The 22,025-nt window shown below is 28.0% G+C and overlaps 3 protein-coding genes across 3 annotated transcripts; 1 reads left to right on the top strand and 2 right to left on the bottom strand.

Annotated features, from left to right (window-relative positions):
• Positions 1-7,430: 7,430 nt before the first annotated feature.
• LOC124932268 (F-box/kelch-repeat protein At2g44130-like) lies at positions 7,431-8,698 on the top strand. Its single transcript, XM_047472884.1, has one exon. The coding sequence runs from the start codon at positions 7,473-7,475 to the stop codon at positions 8,526-8,528; it is 1,056 nt and encodes a 351-aa protein (XP_047328840.1). The 5' UTR covers positions 7,431-7,472; the 3' UTR covers positions 8,529-8,698.
• Positions 8,699-10,812: 2,114 nt separating this feature from the next.
• On the bottom strand, positions 10,813-14,899 carry LOC124929411 (probable CoA ligase CCL12). The gene is made up of 14 exons (XM_047469767.1): positions 14,576-14,899; positions 14,356-14,485; positions 14,015-14,265; positions 13,742-13,943; positions 13,111-13,151; positions 12,906-13,034; positions 12,760-12,833; positions 12,440-12,660; positions 12,260-12,354; positions 11,966-12,182; positions 11,761-11,886; positions 11,593-11,691; positions 11,302-11,508; positions 10,813-11,203 (listed from the first exon to the last, which is right to left on the bottom strand). The coding sequence occupies exons 1-14, from the start codon at positions 14,845-14,847 to the stop codon at positions 11,075-11,077; spliced, it is 2,193 nt and encodes a 730-aa protein (XP_047325723.1). The 5' UTR covers positions 14,848-14,899; the 3' UTR covers positions 10,813-11,074.
• Positions 14,900-14,972: 73 nt separating this feature from the next.
• On the bottom strand, positions 14,973-16,365 carry LOC124929413. The gene is made up of 2 exons (XM_047469768.1): positions 15,720-16,365; positions 14,973-15,634 (listed from the first exon to the last, which is right to left on the bottom strand). The coding sequence occupies exons 1-2, from the start codon at positions 16,155-16,157 to the stop codon at positions 15,308-15,310; spliced, it is 765 nt and encodes a 254-aa protein (XP_047325724.1). The 5' UTR covers positions 16,158-16,365; the 3' UTR covers positions 14,973-15,307.
• Between the last annotated feature and the right edge of the window lie 5,660 nt (positions 16,366-22,025).

The raw sequence follows: 22,025 nt of genomic DNA, 5'->3' as shown, positions 1-22,025 counted from the left end.
CATTATTATTTGTTTATTTTAATAGTAAGTTAGCACCAGCAAATTATGCCTGCACTTAATTTGTTACTTTTTATTCAAACTTGTTAAATAAAAAAAATGAAAGCACATGATTTGACGTCTTGGGCCACACATCCAATAATTTAACACATGTGGGCCAACTGGGATTTAACTTCACAAGTTTTATTTCAAAAAAATAATAAAAAAAAAAAGTAGGGTCAAAGAATATAAAATGTAAAAAAATTCAAATAATGATATAAAATTATTGTTTTTTTCTTTTTATTTTAATTTTAATTTATATTTAAATTATATGAATGGTTAATTTTTAAATGAAGTACATAATTTCCACACTTTTAATGGTTAGTTGTTTGTTCACATCGTATTTGATGTATCCTTAAAAATATAATTTTGAATACTTACTATAAATATTTATTCTGAACTTAATATTTGTTATATAAAAAAAAGTTAAAAGTTTGGGAAATCAAAAGTGTAATAAAATTGACCCATCATACTACACTATAGTCTACTACTACTTCACTAGAAAAGGAAATCTCCGTTGACAACTAGTAGATATATTTAACCAAGAAAAAAAACTTTCTAGAAGGTTTATTTATTCTGAAAATAATCCTGACTTATTTAGAAAATAAAAACATGATAAAATGAAAGTAAATTATTTAAGTTAAATAAATTAAAATATTAATTTATGTTTATATTTAAAATATTATATTCGGCCTAAAACCAAACATCTCAAACTTATTTTATAAGAAATTTTTTGTTCTATTATTACTTAAAATAAATTCGGATAGAAAAAAAATACTCTAATGTCATGTGACGAAGGGACCAAGTTAGAATTTAAAATTTATCTAAGGCAGAGGTGGGTTTAAACACAAAAAAATATATATATGTTAAAGGAATGTGAATGACCTATAATTTTTTTTTTCAAATTTAATTTATTATTTGTTTCTCTAATTAAAAATAATAATTCACATATTTCATTTACTTATTTAATGTATTTTTTTTTCTTCCCACTCATCAAAAAAATAATATATTTTTCAAACTCAGTTTAACTCTAATTTTTTTGATTCGTGGTTATCTCTATTATTGAATTTCATATATTTTGGTGGTGTTTTAAAGAAAATTATTTACTTTTTGAACTATCTTAAGGTCTTGTTTTCTTTGTTTTTAAAAAACTCATTTAAAATTAATTTTTCAATCAATCACGTCACTTATTTCATTAATCAAAATATTAAAATATCATTTATTTTAAATTATTATTTTATATTTTATTAATATATATCAATATCTTTTAAGTTTTATTATTAAAAATAATTATCACTTTCTCAAAATCATCGTCCATCATTATTTTTTTCTTCTAATAGCATGGTCTTAATCTATTTTTTTACTATCATCTATTTTTAAAAAGAAAATGTTATGGTTTTATTTTTACCATTTAAAATATAGTCAGATTTTTATTTTGAGTTATGCTTACATGGAATTTAAAATAAAATAAAAAATGAGATAAAGATATTTAATATATAATATATTATTATTTTTGGTTCAATCATTCATTGGATCGGGATGCCGCAGAGTGATTTGGATTGGATAGGATAGAAAATACAATAACACGTACTTGGGGTCCACGTGGTACATCCATGCAATCCTTATCCATTGGGTATTAATTACCATTTGGATATTTATTTATCATTTGCATTCGTGTCTATCTCTCTATGGGATGAGGAGGAACTATATCAATATTATTAACTGTATTTAACAGCATTCATTGCGAGTTAAGGATAGACTCATTTTTTCAAATAATTTTTAAACGAGTCAATGACCATCTTTTCATCTTGTTAAGATAGGGTTGAATAAACAGAAAAATTATGGCCTTCTTCTCTTTAAATTTTTTAAAAAACTTATTCAAAAATAATTTTTAATCAATCACTTTTAAATAAATTAAAATATTTTTTATTTTAAATTATTATTTTTTTATTTTATTCATATATATCAATACCCTTTAATTTTTTTTATCAAAAATAATCATCACCTCCTCAAAATCATCACCCATCATTACTTTTTTTCCTTAATAATTTTTTTTAAAAATTCAATCTAAAATATATAAAAGCACTAGTTAAGAGAATATTATTTTATTTTTATTCAAACATTTTCCTATTTAATTGACTATTATTTTAGAGCTAGTTTGATCTCGGTTTTTCTTATAATATAAAAAATCTATATTATTTGATAAAAAAAACAATTTATTTTAATTTGTTTAAAGTAAATTATTAAAATATTTTTTATGTATATATAATTTAAAATATAAAGTAAGAGAATTTTGATATTTTTATTGATAAATTAAATTATGTGATGATAATAATAAATTTATTAAAGAAATAATCTTTTTAAATAAAAAGAAGTCAAAATGCTAATGCCTTGTTTTGGATTGAGATTTTTAAAAAATTTGAGAAAAAAATAATAATAATTGGTTATGATTTTGAGAAGTTGATGATTATTTTTACTAAAATGACTTAAAGAGTATTAATATATATAAATAAAATAAAAAATAATAATTTAAAATAAATAGTATTTTAGTATTTTGGTTAATGAAATTAATTATATGATTGTTGAGAAGTGATTATTAGAAGAAAAAAATTTGTAATTTTTTTTTAAAACTCAAACAAAACATGATAATACAAAATCAAACAACTTATAAAATGATAAATTATTGTTTAATATTATTTTCTATTTAAATTTAATAAATATAAAATAAGGCTTTGTTCGGTTATGAATGTTTTTTAAAACTAATAGAGAGAAAAATTAAATAATGGACAATGATTTTGAAAAGATAATGATTATTTTTTGTAAAAATACTTAAAATATTATATATATATATATATATATAAATAAAATAATAATTTAAAATATATATTATTTTAGTATTTTAGTTAAGGAAATAAGTGAAGTAATCAGTGAAAAGTGATTAATTGAAAATTGATTTGGTAAAGATTAAAATAAAAATATTTACTGAACAAGGGCTAAAAATATTTTGCTGGGCGACAATTTTTTATCCGATATGAAAACACGACCGAATCACATAATTAATGAATAAATTAAAATCGGATCGAACTTAAATGACCCAAATATAATTTGATAAACAATTTATATATTTTATATTTTTTTATTCACTCACTAATATATATTTTTTAAATTAAAATTATAAACGGACTTGTAATTAAAAAAAAAATAAAAGACATCATCGTTGTCCCACACACAACTTGCACATGCTAGCCCCATGACTACTCTCTCTCTCTCTCTCTTTCCACATGTACGGTGGTCACAGTAACGTTCTAGAAGCAAGAAAAGCTGTTATTTTTGATAAGGTTAGAATGGTCATTTTAAAAGTCGGTCCCATCCACGCACTCTCCCCCATGCATGTCAATTGCTAGCCAACCAATCATATACAAGAGGGCGGTGATGTTCTAGAAGCAATACCAAGGCCTTGTTTGTTTCCTCCATTCATCTTTTAATTATCTATTTAAAGCTTACAATTCTTTTTAATTAAATTATGCACAAATATTTTAATTCATATTTACATTACAGATTTAAATATATCTTTCTAATATTATATTTACTTTACTAATATATTTTTGACTTCATAGCCTGATAGAATCATATAATATACGTCATACCTTATTTGATTCATTAAATAATTCATATTAATTAAATTTATAATAATAATAAGTATTAATCCTTCAGAGGAAGGCGGTGATGTTCTAGAAGCAAAAACAAAGCCTTGTTTGTTCTTATAGATTCTTATTTAAGGCAGTGAAAGCACAATACTAACGAAAATAAATAAATAAATACCCATTTTAAAATATTATAAAAATATTGACAATTAATTTGATTCCATTTTATTCTAATTTTAATATGTAAAATGAATAAGGCAAATAATATGAAAAAAGAAAAAAGAAAAAAAGAAATAAGCCTAACAAATATTAGGTATATGAATATTTTGGGAATAAATTGAATCAATCTAATTCTATAAAAAAAAAAAGTGTTCTAACGTATTTTCAAACAAAAATAATAAATACGAACTTCTTATGGTATCATTTAGTTTTAACAAGTAAATAACTAAGGAATAATTTAATTCAAAATATTCATTTAAACATTGATATTTAATGTTTTTCCTTTGTTAGATTGATGACATGATTGAAATAAAATAAAAAATAAAAATACTAAAAGTCTAAAAATCAAGAGAAAAAACAGCCATATATAGACATCTTAAATTGTTTTCAAGGCACTTGAATTATGGCGGAAAACATGGCCCCCCATAGAATAATAGAGTTTCCAACACAATTTGTTCGTTTAAAAGGGAAAATGGACAAGTAGTTACGTTTGGTATGAGTTTGTTTCATATATATATATATATGTTAAATTATTTTTCATTTTTTAATTATTCAATCATTTAATTTATTTATTACAATATTAAAAATTTATTTCAAAAAAAAATTAACCCCAACTAGTTAGGCCTTGTTTGAGGAAAAAGTTTTTTTAGGTTTTATCTGAGTTTTATCAAAAAAAAAAAAAAAAAAAAAAAAAAAAAAAACATTGTTTTGATAAAAAATAGAAAAAAATTGATTTTAAAATTTGAAAACTAATTTGTCTTTTGACTTTAGAGGATATAGTGTAGGTGAGAGAATGATGGTTTATAGATATGATAATTTTGATAAAAATATTTAATTTGATAGTCGATAAATATTTAAATTTTGGGATAAAAACTGAGTTTTATCTCAAAAACTCTTTCATCAAACAAGACCTTAACCAACTTCAAACAATTTTTATTTTATAATGGGAACTCAGAACCTATGATATTCACTTTTTTATTTATTTATTTGTTTTTGTCTTGTAGACAAGAGAATAGGGATAAGTTTTGGAGGTAAAAACTCGGTTTAGCATGATTTGGAGAAAAATTGGGTTTGTATGTATTTACTTAAATATTTTTATCTTTAATAAATAATAAAATATTTAAATAATGTAAAATTAGAATTTTATTCATGAATTGAATTATAAACAAATATAAAATTAGATGGTTGGGTTTTGAAAAAAAAAATCACCTAATAAGCTTATATGGAACAAATCTCATTTTTTATTTACAAGATGTTGGAGCAAATAAACTAGAAAGTGATATATTTTTTATGAATTAAAATGAGCATTTTACCGACATCTAATTAGAATATTGCTTCCATTTGTTACATCATATCCTATAAGAGTAATTTAAAGTGACCCACATGAAAGCAAAACAGAAAAAGACGGCGCCATTTTAAATTTTATAATTTGTCACATATTTTCTTCCAAGTCTAAACACATTTAATTTCTTTGATTTTTTGTTTTTGGTTTTGTTTTCATGGTGACTAAAGTGTTTATTCGAGATTTTCAAATATAATATTTTTTTAAGTAACTAGAAAGAAATTGTGTATTTGAAACATAATTTGTGTTTTTTTATTGTATTAGAAAACAATATTTTTAATTAGTTTCTAATTTAAACGAAATTTAAATAATCAAATTAATTAATACCTTAATTTAGGAACTATTATTGTAACAAAAATAATCAAAATGATGTCATATAATTTAATTTAGTTGTTTTTAATTTATTATTTTTAAAAAATTAAAAATATCACATAAATTATATATTATTTTATATTAATGACAAATACATTCATAAACTATAAACTTGATTTTATCATATTAGTTTTAATTTATATAAAAAATAAAATTTACATAATTATTTATTATATAAGTAATTTATAAATTCTTAAAAAAATATATATATTTATTTCATTGTTCAATAACCTTTGTTTGATAAAAAAAATTATATTGGTTGAGGAAAGTTTTTGGGTTTTTCTTAGAAATTCTTCTAAAAACCTTTATTTAATAAATACGAAGAAAATAAAAATAATTTTTAAAATTTAAAGACTAGTTTATCCTTTAATTTTAGAGTATATGATTTAGGTAAGAGAATTGTGACTTAGAAAGAGAATAAAATTATAAGATAATTTTGGTATTTAAATAAATAAAAATATTGATTAAATTGTTGATATAATATTTGAATTTTGGAATAAAAACTAGGTTTTATCTAAAATAAACAAACATCAAACCAGGCTTGTTTGATGTTATGGTTTTATTTTGAATTTTATAGAATTTTATTCCAAAATTTAATTATTTTTTCATCCCTCGTTTAAACTATTTAATCACTTAAACTATAAGATTTTTTATTTTATTTTTAACCATAAAAAATATTTTTTAGAAAAATTAATTAAACATGGGTTTTAGGGTCAAAATGATTTAATTAATAAAATAGGTCAGGTAATAAATGAAAAAGGTCAATAAAATAATATGATTGAATTTTTTAATATACTTTATTATATTTTAAATAAAAATAAAGAATTAGATATATATATATAATAAAAAGTGAATAAAATAATACTTTTTCTGGATTTTGAAAATTAATTTATATTTATCTAGTCTTTTTATTTATAAGATGTGCATATAATTGGATATGTTAACTACAATCCACAAAGCCTTCTATTTGGTAAGAAGTATAACATTGTAATTCAGTAAAATGTATTAATTGTTTGGTTGAAAATTTTTATAACAGTAATATTACCTAATATAACCGATATAATTTATACCTTAAACTAAATATAAATTTATAACTGTCTCTACCTGTTACAAACCTTCACTAAAATTTTAATTCACGATTACTCTCATTATACTTTTTTTATTATACTTTGTTTACATAACACTCATTTGTTGTTTATCATTTTTCTTCTAATCCTCTCTTATCTTCATTGTTTCGTCTAAAAAAAATAATATAGTGTTGGTGGATAGTATTAATTATTTATAAATATTTGTATAATTATAAGGATTAAAATATTTATATAATTATAAAGATTAAAATTTTATATACAAAATAATGTAATCATATAATAATATTATTTATTTAAAAAATATATTTATATAATAATTATATATTAATTTTTTTTATTAATTTTAATATAATTAATAATAAAAATACATCTAAAATAAATATTATGATTAATAATACAAACTACCTATAAAATAATAATTAAAAATAATTTATATAAATATAAGGGTAAAATAGTCTTTTACATATTTTACTACCTTTTAATACCACCAACCAAACACAAAATAATAAAATTTATACTTATTTTTATACTCTAAACAAAATACTATTAACTTATATAATTTATACCTTCTAATACCTCTTTATAACTTATATCTAAATAACTAATATTAATATGTAAAATACTTAACAAAGTAAACATTAAATATATAAAAAGAACAATTAAAAAAGAAAAAGAAAAAATCAAAATCCAATCCTCTCTGCACACATAAATACCCTTTCGCACAGTCATTTATTTCTCATCTCTTTCTTTCTTTCTAATCTCAAAATCTCCATGGATGAACTTGATCTTATTCCTGGTTTGCCTGAAGAACTTGGTGTTGAATGTCTAGCTCGTCTTCATTACAAGGCTAGACCTTCCGCCTCAAGAGCCTGCCGTCGATGGCTAAACCTTCTAGAAACCCCTCAATTTTACTCTCTCAGAAAACAGCTTGGATTTACCAATCATATGGCTTGCTTACTCCAATCCCTTCCACCACCGCCATCATCTAAATCATCTCCATCGGAACAAGACGACGGAAAAACCACCGCCGCCGCCGCCTCCTCCTCTCCGAGTTGCGTAATCACCGTGTTTGATCCCGCCACTCGCGAGTGGGATCGTCTTCCCCATATCCCTAATTCCACAAACGGGCTCCCGTTATTCTGTCAAATCGCAAGTTCGGAAGGTAAACTCGTCCTGATGGGTGGATGGGACCCGGTGAGTTACGACCCGGTGAGTTCCGTCTTCGTGTTCGATTTCGTAACTCGCAGGTGGAGGCGAGGTAAGGATATGCCATCCAGGAGGTCTTTCTTCGCGATCGGTGCCGTAGACTGCAAGGTTTTAATCGCCGGCGGTCACGACGTGAACAAGAACGCTTTGGATTCGGCTTGGGCTTATGATGTGAGGAAAGACGAATGGTCCGAATTGCCTAAAATGAGCCATGAACGTGACGAGTGCGAAGGGCTCGTGATTGGAGACGAGTTCTGGGTTATTAGTGGTTACATGACCGAGTTTCAAGGCGCGTTTGAGGCTAGCGCTGAGGTTTATAATCTCGAAACTCAACAGTGGCGACGAGTTGAATCCGCTTGGACTCCCGGTCAGTGCCCTAGGTCTTGCGCTCGGTTAGGGAAAGACGGAAGGCTCACGAGTTGGTCCGAGTTGGACTCGTCTCTTGCCGCAACTGCTTGTGGGGTCATATTGGGGGCCCAAAGTTTAGTAATGGGCTCGGCCCATCAAGGTTCACCGTTAGGGTTTTACATCGTGGCGGGGCAAGACGGTAATTTGGAAAGAATGGATGTGCCTGATGAGTTTTCTGGTTTTGTTCAATCAATCTGTTGCGTACAAGTTTAAATAAATAAATAAATCTAGAGGGCTAGTTTGTTTCTTAAGGAAAATACATCACTACACTAGTCAAGAGATATTGTAAATAGCGTCAGGATTCCAAACTAGACCCTATCTTACTGTATTGTGTATTTTAGAGTTATATATATATATATATATGATATATTTTGGTTGTGTAACCTTCTTTGGAACTTGTACAGTATAATTGATATAAAAAATAATATTGTTTTTAGTATTATAATATTTTTTTTGAAATAAAAAATGTAGCCATAATTTGTCTTTTGAAGGGCTTTTATTGTCGTTAGAAAAAGAATAACCTCAACTATTTTTTAAATGAGAAATGATTAGGAGTGAGAATAACTATTTTTGAAATGAGAAATGATTGAGAGTGGGAATTTGAGGGAGGAAATGATGTGGCGCAATTTAATTAGTCAAAAAAATAATAAAATTTATCTATTTTCTCACATTTTATTATTTTTTTAACCTGACACATTATTTCCTCCCCGTCACTTCTCTTTTTAAATATCTAAAAGCATATATTAATTAATTTGAGTCGTTGACATAGTTCCCAATTGAATGTGTGTGGGGTTATTTGCTTAACTTTATAACTCAGTGTTCTAAAATAAAATTTCTCAATAATTAAGATATATATGAAGTAAAAAATCTATATATATATATATATAATGATGCTTAATTTTTAAAGTATCCGGATTGTCGGGTCGAGAGCTGTCGTTAATTTGAATATATGTGAGAGTAAATGGATACTTGAGTCGAATTATGGGTTGAGCCGCCCATAAAAGTTTTACCGTAATATTTTTTTTCACGGTTTTTTATATTATTACTTGTGCATTTGCACGAGATAATAAACTTGTTATTTTAATAAAGTGAAATGAACTTTTATTAAGAATAAAATAAAGTAATTTATTTGATGGAAAAAGTGCATATAATGGAGTAGGACATTGACATTGATTGTTTGGTTAAATTTTCAATTGCATTGCTAACGACAATATTTGATAATAACGTTGCTGGATATTTTTTTCTTGATTGATTAGATAAAGTCAAAATGATAGAAATTATAACAAATTTATGTAGCGATAAGAATAATAAAATGTGAGGACAGACAATAATACGCTGCGAGACAGAGAAAACAATGTCCAACCTTGTCAGATTATCATAGTTCTTCTGAAAATTAATATATATATATATATCAAGCATTAGTTTTCTATTAATGAAAAATAAACAGATTTGTAACATTTTGCAAATTAATATTGTATTCATTACAATGTTTTGTTTAGCTGTATAGACTATTAAATAGAAATTATAATATATTAAAAAACATGATTTTCAGGGATTCAATCAATTTTAAATAAAATTCCTAAAATTCAATGAATCCAAATCTAATTATTAAAATCTTCTTTATTTTACACATCTTCCAAAATAGTGGTGTTAGAAGTCAAATTTTAGACTCATTACCAACAAGGTTTGGCTTGGCATAGATTGGTACCGACTTAATAGAGTTCCAAATAATACTCTCAATCGTCTTGTTCAGACATTTGAGGATCATTTTCCGTCTTTGGTTGGTTATCCCCGATGTTTAGAGTGTTCTATGCGGAAAAAAAATGTATTTTTATTTTTTATTTTTAACTTCATATGTTTTATGTTATATTAAAAATATAATAGTTTTGATTTGATTTAACCAAAGAAAAGAAAATGACAATAATAAGAATAAAATTGGGGGCACTAAAACATTGATTTCTTCTCCTAAGCAACCCTATAGCTATAATTAGAATGTAAGACGAGGCAGAGCACATGGGTTGGGTTACACATTAAGATATTAATGAGTTAATTATCATGATTATACTAATTAATTAATTAATTTAATAGGAGTCCAATTACAGGCCAAGAAAATGGACAGGTTGTGATCACATGGGAATAAGAACAACAATAAGGATTAAGCTGTAAGCTTTAATCATTAAGGATTCATTCCTATATAATTATTTGTGTTGTATTACTCTATCTTTTTAAACATACAACTTGCCTAACCTAAGACTCACACAAAGAACATGTCATGTGAGGTTTGGTGTTTCAGTTTTCCAAGGTGGTTGGTATCATCATCATCATTGTAACAATTTTTAATAATTAATTGTTGACTGTAACAGAAGTTATCCAGATTGATCCGAATCGTTCTTTTGTAATCGATATCGTTTCGCCACCCCCACCCCATATGTTTGGTTTGATCGTGATTGATTGATGAATGAATGATAAATAGAGTTTGTTTTTCGGTGGTTGGCACAAAAAATAAATACATAGGCCAATATTTGAGCTGTATTAAATGCTCTACTACTAGTTGGTTGGAATCTGTTTACAAATAAATTGAATTCATTAAATGTAAGTTGTGAACATGTTTCATTCTAAAATAATATGAAATTATTATTAATTAACTAGACAAATATCAATCATACTTTTTATTGTTTACAACAACAGTTATTGGATATTATCATATTGTTTACAACAACAATTATTGGATATTATCATAAGAAACTTGATATTAACCATCAAATCCGACTCCTAACAGCAGCAGCAGCTGCGTAAATCTCCTGTTTCAGTTGATCCCGCAGTACTCTTCTCAGCAATTTATTCGAAGCTGTTCTTGGAAACTCCTCAACAATCTTGACATAGCTCACCTGACAACAATCAGTAAACAAACCAGAAAAAAGTATATCAGATCTTAGTGTCACCCGCGATTCGAATTTGAAGAATAAAAAAACTTATCGTGTAGGACCTTGAACAGAGGATTCAGGTTCATTTGAATGGTTTTAGTCAGTTTTGTCTTTAACATTTCTGGTTCTGCAGTAAAACCGTGCCTTAAAACAACAAAGATTGCCAGCTGCTCCGGCCCACCAGTTGGAGGAGAAATGCTTACAGCAGCTGTCTCGACGATACTCTCCTCAGCTCGATCACATACCCGCTCAATCTCTAAAGAACTAGTCTGTGATATTATAATTATTATCAGTTCTGAAAATCATTAGAAACAGATGATAATTCTCTTTATAAGATGAAGTTCCAATGCTACCTTAATTCCACCAAGATTCATGGTATCATCGGCTCTTCCCTGAACCACATAATAGCCCCCGATTGTTCTCTTTATTATGTCCCCGTGTCTCCTCAATCGCTGGAAGGATTTCAAAGATGTCACAAATCATGGATTCAGAGAAATAAAATAAAATAAAGATCAACATACCAATCCTTTGTACATGGGCATTCCATTGAAGTACACCTCTTCATGATCAGCATTAAGTAAACGATCGGTTGCACCCATATAAATCGGAAATAAACCTACTTCCCCAGCACAAGCTTGATCATTCGGCTGTCGAAAAGCATTGAGTTTGAATAATAGGCTCGTAGTAAGAAGGAAGAATGTCAATTAATAGAAGGAAGTAACTTACATAGGGATTCTTATCATCATCAAGAATAACAAATCCCGTCGTCATAGATGCAGAACTGAACATACCAAAAGCTTGCGGTTGGAGAAGACTTCCTTGGATGTAAGATGAAGCAAGCTCGGTTCCTCCACAACATTCAATAATCGGTTTATAGTAGGCTCTTGATGAAAGCCAAAGGTCATCATCAATATTGGAAGCTTCTCCGGTTGAAGCAAATGACCTGCAAACCGAGAATCAAGACTGATTCATAACAGACAAAAGAATAAAAATCATTCAAGGTTCAAATGGAGGAATTACTTTATCTTAGTCCAGTCTAATCCTTCCATACACTTAGTACTCTTCCAACCCTTCACTAAACTGGGAACTGTGCCCAATTTATTCACTCCTGCATCCTGAGTGTATTCGATAAAGAACATTAACATAATTGTTGTCATGTTGATGCCCGAAATAGGATCAAAATTCAAAACAGAGACTAACTTGTACAAATTTCCCAAAGTTTCTTCCAAGAGGAGAACCATTATATAATGCGAGAGTGGCTCCGGATAAAAAGCAAGAATAGAGTAGAATTGGTCCCATAACCCATCCTAGATTAGTAGGCCAGCAAACTATATCACCTACTTGAGAATCCATATGTGCCCACGAATCAGCCGCACACCTAATAGGAGAAACATGTGTCCAAGGAACTGCTTTCGGATCCCCTGATGAATGGGAAGCAACAAGAAACGATTGGAACAAAAAAATATATTATTGAGAAAAATTAGTGGTAAAACCGAAAAAAATACAAAAAGTATTTTCACCTGTGGTTCCAGATGAGAAGAGTATATTAGTGATGGAATCAATAGATTGGTACACAGGAGAAAAATAGTTTGATCTGCTCAAAAGTAACTGTAAGAAACAAATTATAAGAGTAATTAAAATGAAAGCATAACAATACATGCATCACCTAGGAAGGTGATTGACAGTTGAAAGAAAATCCTTCCATGGTAAATCATGTTCTCTTAAAGAAATCCCAATATCTCCCCCAATGGCGGGAATCACAATAGCCTTATGTGGAGCTGCTTCAACAACTTTGCTGCAAGTAAAATCACCTTTAATGAAAATCGGATGAGAAAACCTGAAAATATAATAATCCGGAAATGTTTTTCAACCTGTATAAAGGAAACTTCCTTCCACCTCTTACAATGAAATCCTGCAATTTCGAGAGTTAACTACTCTTCAATACAACAGCACCTTACATAATAAATGCACGTTACAATAACAAAGATAGAAGTAATTTTAGTACAGGCTGGTTTTCATATAAATAGTTCATCCACCATACAAGTTTCTCTATCTGTCCTCCTTAAACAACAAAACACGAAACAAAACTCATTGTCTAAGATTGTTTAGGAGCTCCAAAACGTCCCTAATGCAGAAGTTGTGTCAATGGAAGTAAGGATGCTAATCAATTGACAAAAAACTGTGGTGAAACATCCACATCATCCAAATGAAGTTTAGTACAAGTCGTGACAGTAGATGTCAAGAGTTAATCAATTGATAAAAAACATCAAACAAAAGCAAGAACCAAGTCAATTTGGATTTTATACAACTATGAGTCTATGACCATATCAGGCTTTGATTCAATGATGCTAGAGACCATCTTTGTGAGTTTGGGAAACCAACATGAATGGTCCACGTCATATTTTCCTGAATTACCTTTGCACTCAACTTATCAATCATGTCATAATTATCCACTAACAACATAATGATCTATTGTCAACTTTCAAAAGAAACACAAGTCACCTGAGTAAAGATGACCTTTGCTTTTGATACCCTTAAACGAGTAGCAATTTCCTTTGCTACAAAACTGTCAGCAATTGATACAACGACCATTCCTGCTAACACAATTGCCAAGTAAATAATGACTGCCGTGACTGTCATGGGCATATCAATTGCAATCGCATCGCCCTTCGAGAACATTGCATCCAATGCATTAGCTACCAGCCTGTGAGTTACATAAATTTCATAAAACATTCTAAAACTAAAAAGTTTACAAGTATAGATTGGCATATATACATCACTTGTTCCCGAAGTTCTTTCAATGTCATACGATTGACAGGTGAATCATCACAGCCTTCGTCGCGCCACACAATGATGGGAGAATCATCCCGTTTTCTAGGATGATTAGATGGTAATAGACAACACTCTGCAATATTCATTATGGCATCAGGAAACCAAGTTCCATTTTGACTTGATGTGTCAAGAATGCATCTAGGTTCTTTATGAAATACAATTGATAGCTCTTTCAGTACAAACGACCAGTAAGCCTGAAACATTTCAGAATTGAAAAACTTGAATGAGTGAGTACAGACTACAGACAGACTCAGTACTGTTCTACAAGAATGAGACTGACTTGCCTCAGCATTTTGAACAGAGAATTCTTGGAAGAGACGAAAACTTGTCAAGGGGTTTCTGTATGATCCGCCCAATACTCTTGGACCATAAGTTTCCATGATACGACCCAAATTTGTCATCTCAGCTTCATATCTACGAAACAGAATATAACAAGTTTGCAGACTGAAGAGTAGCTTTTCAATCAAAATTACAAATGACTGCGAGAAAGGAGAAAGGGTTTACAATGAAGGAAACCAATAGAGAGGAGGTCCAGAAGAAGACTCGTCGTAATTGGAGTAGACAGCATAATAGACGAGCTGATGTAAAGAATGAGGGAAAGATGGGCGAAGCAAGCGCCGATCAGTGATTTCGCGCCACACATCTCTCGGATCAGAGCCAAACCCTAGTCGAGAAATTACGTCATCTAGGGAAGCCTTCAAAGCTCTCGCCTCCTCTGCCGGTAAGCCTGCTCCCACTAAATCCTCCAATTTCACTTCGCGAATGCCCCGTTCCATCACTCTCTTATCTCTTTCTGCACTGAGAACTGAGTCACACACACACACACACACATATATATATATATTATATATAGAGAGAGAGAGGGACGGAGGGTTAGGTGAGCACGCCTGTACCGTTGTACAATTGGTCATATTATTCAAATCCCATCAGCTAGTTAGATACCCATCAATCTCAAATTAAGTCACGTTTCAATAAGAATAAAAAAGGACAAATCTTCAAGTTCTTGATCTACTGATGAAATGTTACTGTTAATGATTCTTATTGCTGTAACCTTCTTCCTGATCATGGGCGATTCTTAAATTTCAATTTACCAGTTTAGTTTCTTTAGAATCTGAATTGATATATTTGTTCAGTTGTTGTCTGGCTGTGTTGTACAGTAGATTGCATGAATTTAACCTAAAAGTGACATATTTGTTTGTACAAGATGATAATAATAAGGTTGGTTGGTTGGTTGGTTCAGGCCAGAAGCCAGAAATTCTTATGACGCTTGGTAGTGATGAGATATCCTCCTCCTTCTCCGCCATGTTTTCTACTATTACTAGTTTTCTTCTTCCTTACGGCAATAGCCAAGCAATTAGCATTCTGAATGCAATACTCCACCACTCGTCCTCTTCTTGATCTAGTAGTTCTCCTCTTGACCACCGACCAAATCTTCCTAAACCGGCTAGCCATGGTCTGCATTCGTTGTCCCAATACCAGAAGAGACGCTTTCTGATACTTCACTTCTTCCACTATGCTTTTCCCCTTGTCGTCCCCTTCCACTATCATTATCTCAACATCAACCTACAAACAAACAAACAAACAACCACCCCGTGTTTTCTTAATTGAAAATAAGTTTGCTAGCTTTTGCCGCCTAATTAGTAATTACCTCTGGTTTTCTAATTTGACATTTTTGTTTCATAGAACAGAGAAGCTGATACGCCCTTTGTCTCTTGGATTCTGTTGCAGACGATTTGACGACGTGAAGGAGGAGGAGAGTGTCTCCTGCCTGAACAGTGTGAGAAAAAACCCATTGAAGGGCGCCGTTAGCATCCAGAGATGGATCAACGACAAGCACGACCTTGTTATTTCCTCCATCTTCTTGCTGCTTCAATTTGCATCCATTATTAAAGTCCATTACCCCGCTTCCATTACTACTACTACTACTACTATTACCGTTGGAAAACTCGTCTGCAAAAACTGAATTTTGAGTTAGCCTGTATTGCTGCTGCTTCTTGGGAGGAGGTGTGCGGGCCCTGACGTTATTGCCACTGGCGCCGGTGCAGAGCCCCGGCAACCACCTCAATTGCCCCTTCTTCTTCATCATTGATTGAGTCAAATTGGGTATATGTTCTTGTTTTGGGATTCAGGGTATATGTTCTTGTTAGTTTAACCTTATAAGCTATATATATATATATATATGATGATGATGATGGGGTCTGAAGTCTGAATCTGATGAGTGATAAATTAAGTCAAAATTTCAAAGAGAGATGGAATGATTCGATTGTTGGGTTGGGCATATGTTGACTTGATTAGTCTGGGTTCATAGAAGGCGTCAAGAAAAATCAGAATGTTTGTTTGTTTGTTTGTTTGTTTGTTTCTATTTGTTATTTTTTTTCTATGTAGTGGGGGCCTCATTTTGAACTAACATGTCTACCATGAAGAAGATCGAGCTTAGCTGCAATATTAATTAATGGGGACCCTTCATTTTCTGCTTTCTTTATAAACACAACCCATACTGTTGACTTTGTTAATATAATATATATATATATATATTATATCACTCTTTCATTTCAATTTTAACTCTTTATTTAAAGTCTAATCAGGTTAATTTTCTAAATATAAAAATAAATTATAAACACTTAGAGCTTGATTGAGGTTTTTTTTTTTTTTTTTTTTTTTTTTTTTTTTTATAGTTTGTCATGTATTAATATTTAATGAAAAAACTTTATTTAAAAAAACAAATTAGTGTATTGAGTTTTAAATGAATTAATTTGATTGATAAAAAAAATACAAAAATAAATGATAAGTTATTTAAATAACTAAGTAATTATAAAATTAAGAGTTTATTTGATTAGAATTATTTAAATAATCCAATCTAATTAAATCTAATTTAATATTTCTAGTTTTCGGAGGTGTACATACACAAAATTGAGAAATTGATGATTCATACATAAATAATAAATAAATATAATGAATCGTGGTGGCCTGTAAATAATGGGTTGAATTGATTTAAGCAATGAACACGCGTCGTCAATGGAGGACGGGTTTGGGTGGGGCTAGCCGCCTATTCATCGTAGGCAGAGACATACATTATTTAGGGTCCGTTTCTTTGATAATCCACGATTTTTTCTTCTTGCTTTCAAACAGCCAAAAGATCTTGTTTGTATCTTTCTTATTGTAATTGCCGGCCTTGTAGAATATATTTTTTAAAATATTTCTTTTAGGGGCCGGAATGGATGTACATATGCACAGTCAGCCGTCTAGCTCGCCTTACCCAGAACCGATGCTTGCGACAAGTGAATCAAATCACATTTTTTTTTTTATGGTGGTGTTACTGTCCTTCCTTCAAAATTTTATTTCTAACTAATATTTATCTCTTTTTAATTCATCTTGGTCTCAATAGTGATGAGATGATGTATAATGTAACAAATGATCCGTGATTTGTGTAACACCACTCACAAACATAAGATTTTTTCCATCATCCATCTTATTTGAAGATAATTTCAAATGGTAATACACCCACTTTTAGGTATTGGTCCATTTCAAAGTATTTTAATATATAGATTAACTAATTAAAGATCAAATTATTTTTTTTTATTAAGATTTTAAATAGCTAACTAAAAATATAATAGTTACAAGGTAAATCAAATTTCTTCCTAGATGAGATTATCATTGAAATTACAATTGTTCTATTAAAGCTAAATTAATTTATTTTCTTTTGTGTAAGTTTCATAAATTATTATTTTAGTCAATTAAATTCACCAGATTATTTGAACATTTGATATTATTTATTTGTGGACATTTTGTTTTGGTGTTGTGTTTTTAATAATTATTTATCATTTTGTTTTAACTTTTAAAAACAAAATAAAAAAGGGCAGTGAATTTTTCTTCTACAAAAATTTTAATTTATACCTAAAAAATAAAATATAAATTCATGTAGTTTGGCACAACTCCATGTTCTTTGATTGTCCACACACTCTAGTTATCTCTTTATCTGTAGCCACAAAAACTCAATATACATGTTAGAATTTTATTTTTAAATGCTGTATCAATAGTGATTGTATTTTTAATAATACAAATACTATTATGCCAAATTTAGAATACATATTATATAAGCTTTGTAATAACTCGACAATCAAAATAAATTAAATGATTCCTTTTTAATATATATTTTCTTTTAAAAAAAGTTATATTATGTTGTTTTAAAAATAAAAATAAAAATTTGATTTAAAGAATTTTAGCTTATAATGACTTTATTTTTCTACAACAAAAACTTGAATTGGTAGTAGTGGTCAATTCGGTTAGATTTGAGAAATATAAATGATGATAATAATGTTGATTTTATTAAATAATTAAAGTATAAGTTTAAAATAGAAAATGTTAATTATGCATTTTAATTGTTAAATGTTGTATTAATAAAGTTTTTCTATGTACACCAAGTTTGAATTAAAAATACTATTATTTGTAATTCAAATAACTTTTGTTAGGCTATATATATATATATGATTATCAAATGATATAAGAAACATTGTTTAAACTAAAAATATTAGCTCGACATATGGTTATAGAATATTAAAAGGATTAAAATACACAACATGAATTCATTCATATGAAAAAAAAAGAAAAACAAATGGTTTACAACATGAGTAAGGAAATACATTATAAAATTTCAATATTGAACAATTTCTTTAACTTAGTTTAAGAGACGAGAGAAAGATTTATAAGAAAACAAATGTTACTCATTTAAAACATCTTAAAATAGAAGTGAAATTCATATACATGGCGTTAAGCTAATTTCCTATATTAAAATGAACTTCCTCCTCAAGATATAAGTTCAATTTAAAAATCTGTTTGAAAACACATAGAATTGAAGTTAAAGTTAGAGTTGGAATTGGAATTGAATTTAAACGAACAAATATTATTAATTAAATAATTAAAAAAATATATATTTCAGAGCATTAATTATTCTAAATTAATATATCTAAATAAGATATTTTAAAAATAAAATTTTAAATAACTTTTTGCTTTCTAAATTGGGCCACGTATATAAAATTTTAAGACAAAATTTCATTTTTTTATAAAACGTCGGTTCCGCTTCTTCATATGAAGTATGACTAATTCCCGCGAATTAAACACATAGCCGACAAACACAGTTAATTAATCGCAGAACTTGTCACAGGATTTAAAAGCCTGTTTGAAAACACCTAAAACTGGAGTTAGAGTTAGAGTGAAATTGAGTTTGAACCGACAAATATTATTAATTAAATAATTAAAATATATTTTAAAATATGATTTCATTATCTAAATCAATATCTAAATAAGATATTTTAAAAATAAATTTTATAAATAACTTTTTGCTTTCTAAATTCGGCCACCTATATAAAATTTCAAGACATTCTCCAATGAAATAATCTGATGGGTTCGAATTTAGGACTTCAGGAAGCTAGAGATATCCCGTTTTTATTGCTGCTAAATTGCTAGGCTAGAAGAGATGATATATTTTCATATTTTAGAGTCTATATAATGATGACCCACCTCTGGAAAAGATTATTAGAAGAATCGAAATAAACATTTGATTTCTTATACAATACAAATACAAGATTAATTTAATAAATAAGAAGATAAGATTTAATGAAAATATGTGATTGATAATTACATAAATAGTTTCACAGAAATTAGAACTACTCAATCTAACTAGCATAGTCCACTTTAAACAATTAATAATGTATCTATAGAATGAATTGATTCTACCCTTGTATAGACAATTACCACAATAAATTAATTTATGAACATTATTTCTAAATTGGCTAATTAAACATGTCCATTAATTGAGCATTCAATCTAAATAAAACTTTCTGGCAGACTAATTATATTTCAACAGTAAAAGTTGACTATTAATACCTTCCTGACTAAATATAATAATTATTCAGTTTCGCCATCTTGTCCTAATAAATGGAGTTTGAATTGTAACCAATTTTCAATTTCCATCTTTGACAAGGAAATTAAACCCCAAATTAAATTCCAGTTCATAATTTGTTTTTAATTACTTGGTCAATGTTGAGAATGTACTACAGAAAATATTCTAGAAGGTAAACTACAATTTTCAGGATCTTCCATAATGACAGGAAGTTGTTTAAATATATATTTTAATTAAAGTTTTTGTATTACAAAATGTTGTTAATTTTTTATTTTTATGTAAGAAGAAAAAGTTGAGTTGTGTAAGGAGAAAAAGTTGAGTTGCTACCTTTTTTTTTCTTTTTTTTTTTTAGAATTCCAATGATGTTTCAGTTGATTATGGTATTGTTACCATTTAGTTGCGACCTTTGCTATTAATATAAATTTTATGCTTTCAAACCAAATAAAAGAAGCAAATGTTTATATTATTGAGAAATGAAAAAGTAAAAATAAACCACCTAAATAGGATTGAGAAACAAAAATTAAAGCAAATTATTCTTTTAACAAATAAACTAGTACAACCTTAAATTCAATCGTTATGAAATTCACTTAAACTTAAACAATATTTGTAATGAGAATCGAATTTCAAATTTTTAAGTGAAGTATTACAATTTAAACTTATAATAAAATAGTTCAAATATATATATTAGATCAAACAACTTCAGTTTATTACATTGGGCACTTTAATTTATTACATTGGGAAGACAGACATGCATGCAATATTTGAATTAAAGTATACATGATAAATTACACATATCTATATTATACTATATAATTAGAATCAGAATCAGAATCCATAAGATTGATGATGATCAATGTGGCTGATCATCCAAGGGGGCAAGACTGTGTTTGGCTTTTGCCTTTGAAGAACAACCACTTCACTTTCTTTTCCCTTCACCTCCTTTTCTTTAACCTGCACCAATAGTAACAAATTATTAATATTGAAATCATCTTCGTCACAATGATATGATCTACCTATATATATAATCAGAGCCGAACTTTGGTAAGCTCATCAAGCTCATGTACTACGACGACAGCCTAACCTAGGGCCGTTAGCCCATCTCTTATAGTAAAAAATATTAATGAAGTGTATATAGAACCTTAAGCCAAGGACAAATACTCTTATTGGTCAAATTCAATATATTTTTTTTTTCTAATTTTATTATCTAACAAACTTCACTCATTTATAGACAAAAAAAAAAAAAACAAACAAAAAAAACACTATTTTATATGTACTACAGTGAAAAAAAACTTACCAAATGTTAATGTGGGATAATTGTTAAGTGGGATAATTGTTAAGTGAGATAATTAAACAAAAATTGAGTATAACTAGGACAACCCAAATAAGTGCCCGGCCTATATATACAATCTATTATTATATGTAAGAGAATCTTAACTTCAGTATAATATTCTTCACAAGACATCATGCTTAAAGAGTATATATAACTACTTTTAATTAATAAAATAATTAAAAAAATATATTAATTAACTTAGTTTAAGTCTAGTTTTATATGAACATGGATGAAAAGATAGGTGAAAAATGTGTTAATTTCATATATTTTTTGAATTTTATAAAGATACTACAATCCAAAGAATTTGGACATATTTAATCTGAGTTAGTATGAACAATCGAATTAATATGAACAATCGAATTAAGAATTGATATGGTAGTAGAATTATAATTTTAAATTTACGCGATTTTGAAAAAATTATAAAATTGTAATTTAATTTTAATTCTTATATTTAAAACAAATATAATAAAAAAATATTTTAAATATATATTATTTATATTATTAAAATACTGGTTTAACACAATCTATTATTATTAGAGTAGCATAATTAGTTTCAAACTTTTTGCTAGGATTCAATTTTCAGTAAAATATATCGGTGAGACAGGTTAACTTTTTAAATTAAAAAATATTGATAAGCATATTAACGGTGTTGTATTGATAAAATAATAAAATATTTTGTTTGGAAGAAATATAAAAAAATATTAAAATTAAATTCCGAGTTAAAA

Source organism: Impatiens glandulifera, chromosome 3 (genome assembly GCF_907164915.1).
Source record: "Impatiens glandulifera chromosome 3, dImpGla2.1, whole genome shotgun sequence".
Lineage (NCBI taxonomy): Eukaryota > Viridiplantae > Streptophyta > Magnoliopsida > Ericales > Balsaminaceae > Impatiens > Impatiens glandulifera.
This window is presented reverse-complemented; position numbering and strand designations above follow the sequence as displayed.

Bases quoted from the DNA above. Each gene is read 5' to 3' on its own strand.
- LOC124932268 (XM_047472884.1), top strand. From the start codon at position 7,473: ATGGATGAACTTGATCTTATTCCTGGTTTGCCTGAAGAACTTGGTGTT.
- LOC124929411 (XM_047469767.1), bottom strand. From the start codon at position 14,847: ATGGAACGGGGCATTCGCGAAGTGAAATTGGAGGATTTAGTGGGAGCA. The intron at 14,486-14,575 runs GTAAACCCTTTC...TCTGTTTCGTAG, and splicing joins CTCTATTGGTTTCCTTCATT to ATATGAAGCTGAGATGACAA. The intron at 11,887-11,965 runs GTAAGTTACTTC...GCTTTTCGACAG, and splicing joins ATGATGATAAGAATCCCTAT to CCGAATGATCAAGCTTGTGC.
- LOC124929413 (XM_047469768.1), bottom strand. From the start codon at position 16,157: ATGATGAAGAAGAAGGGGCAATTGAGGTGGTTGCCGGGGCTCTGCACC. The intron at 15,635-15,719 runs GTAATTACTAAT...GTTTGTTTGTAG, and splicing joins GTCAAATTAGAAAACCAGAG to GTTGATGTTGAGATAATGAT.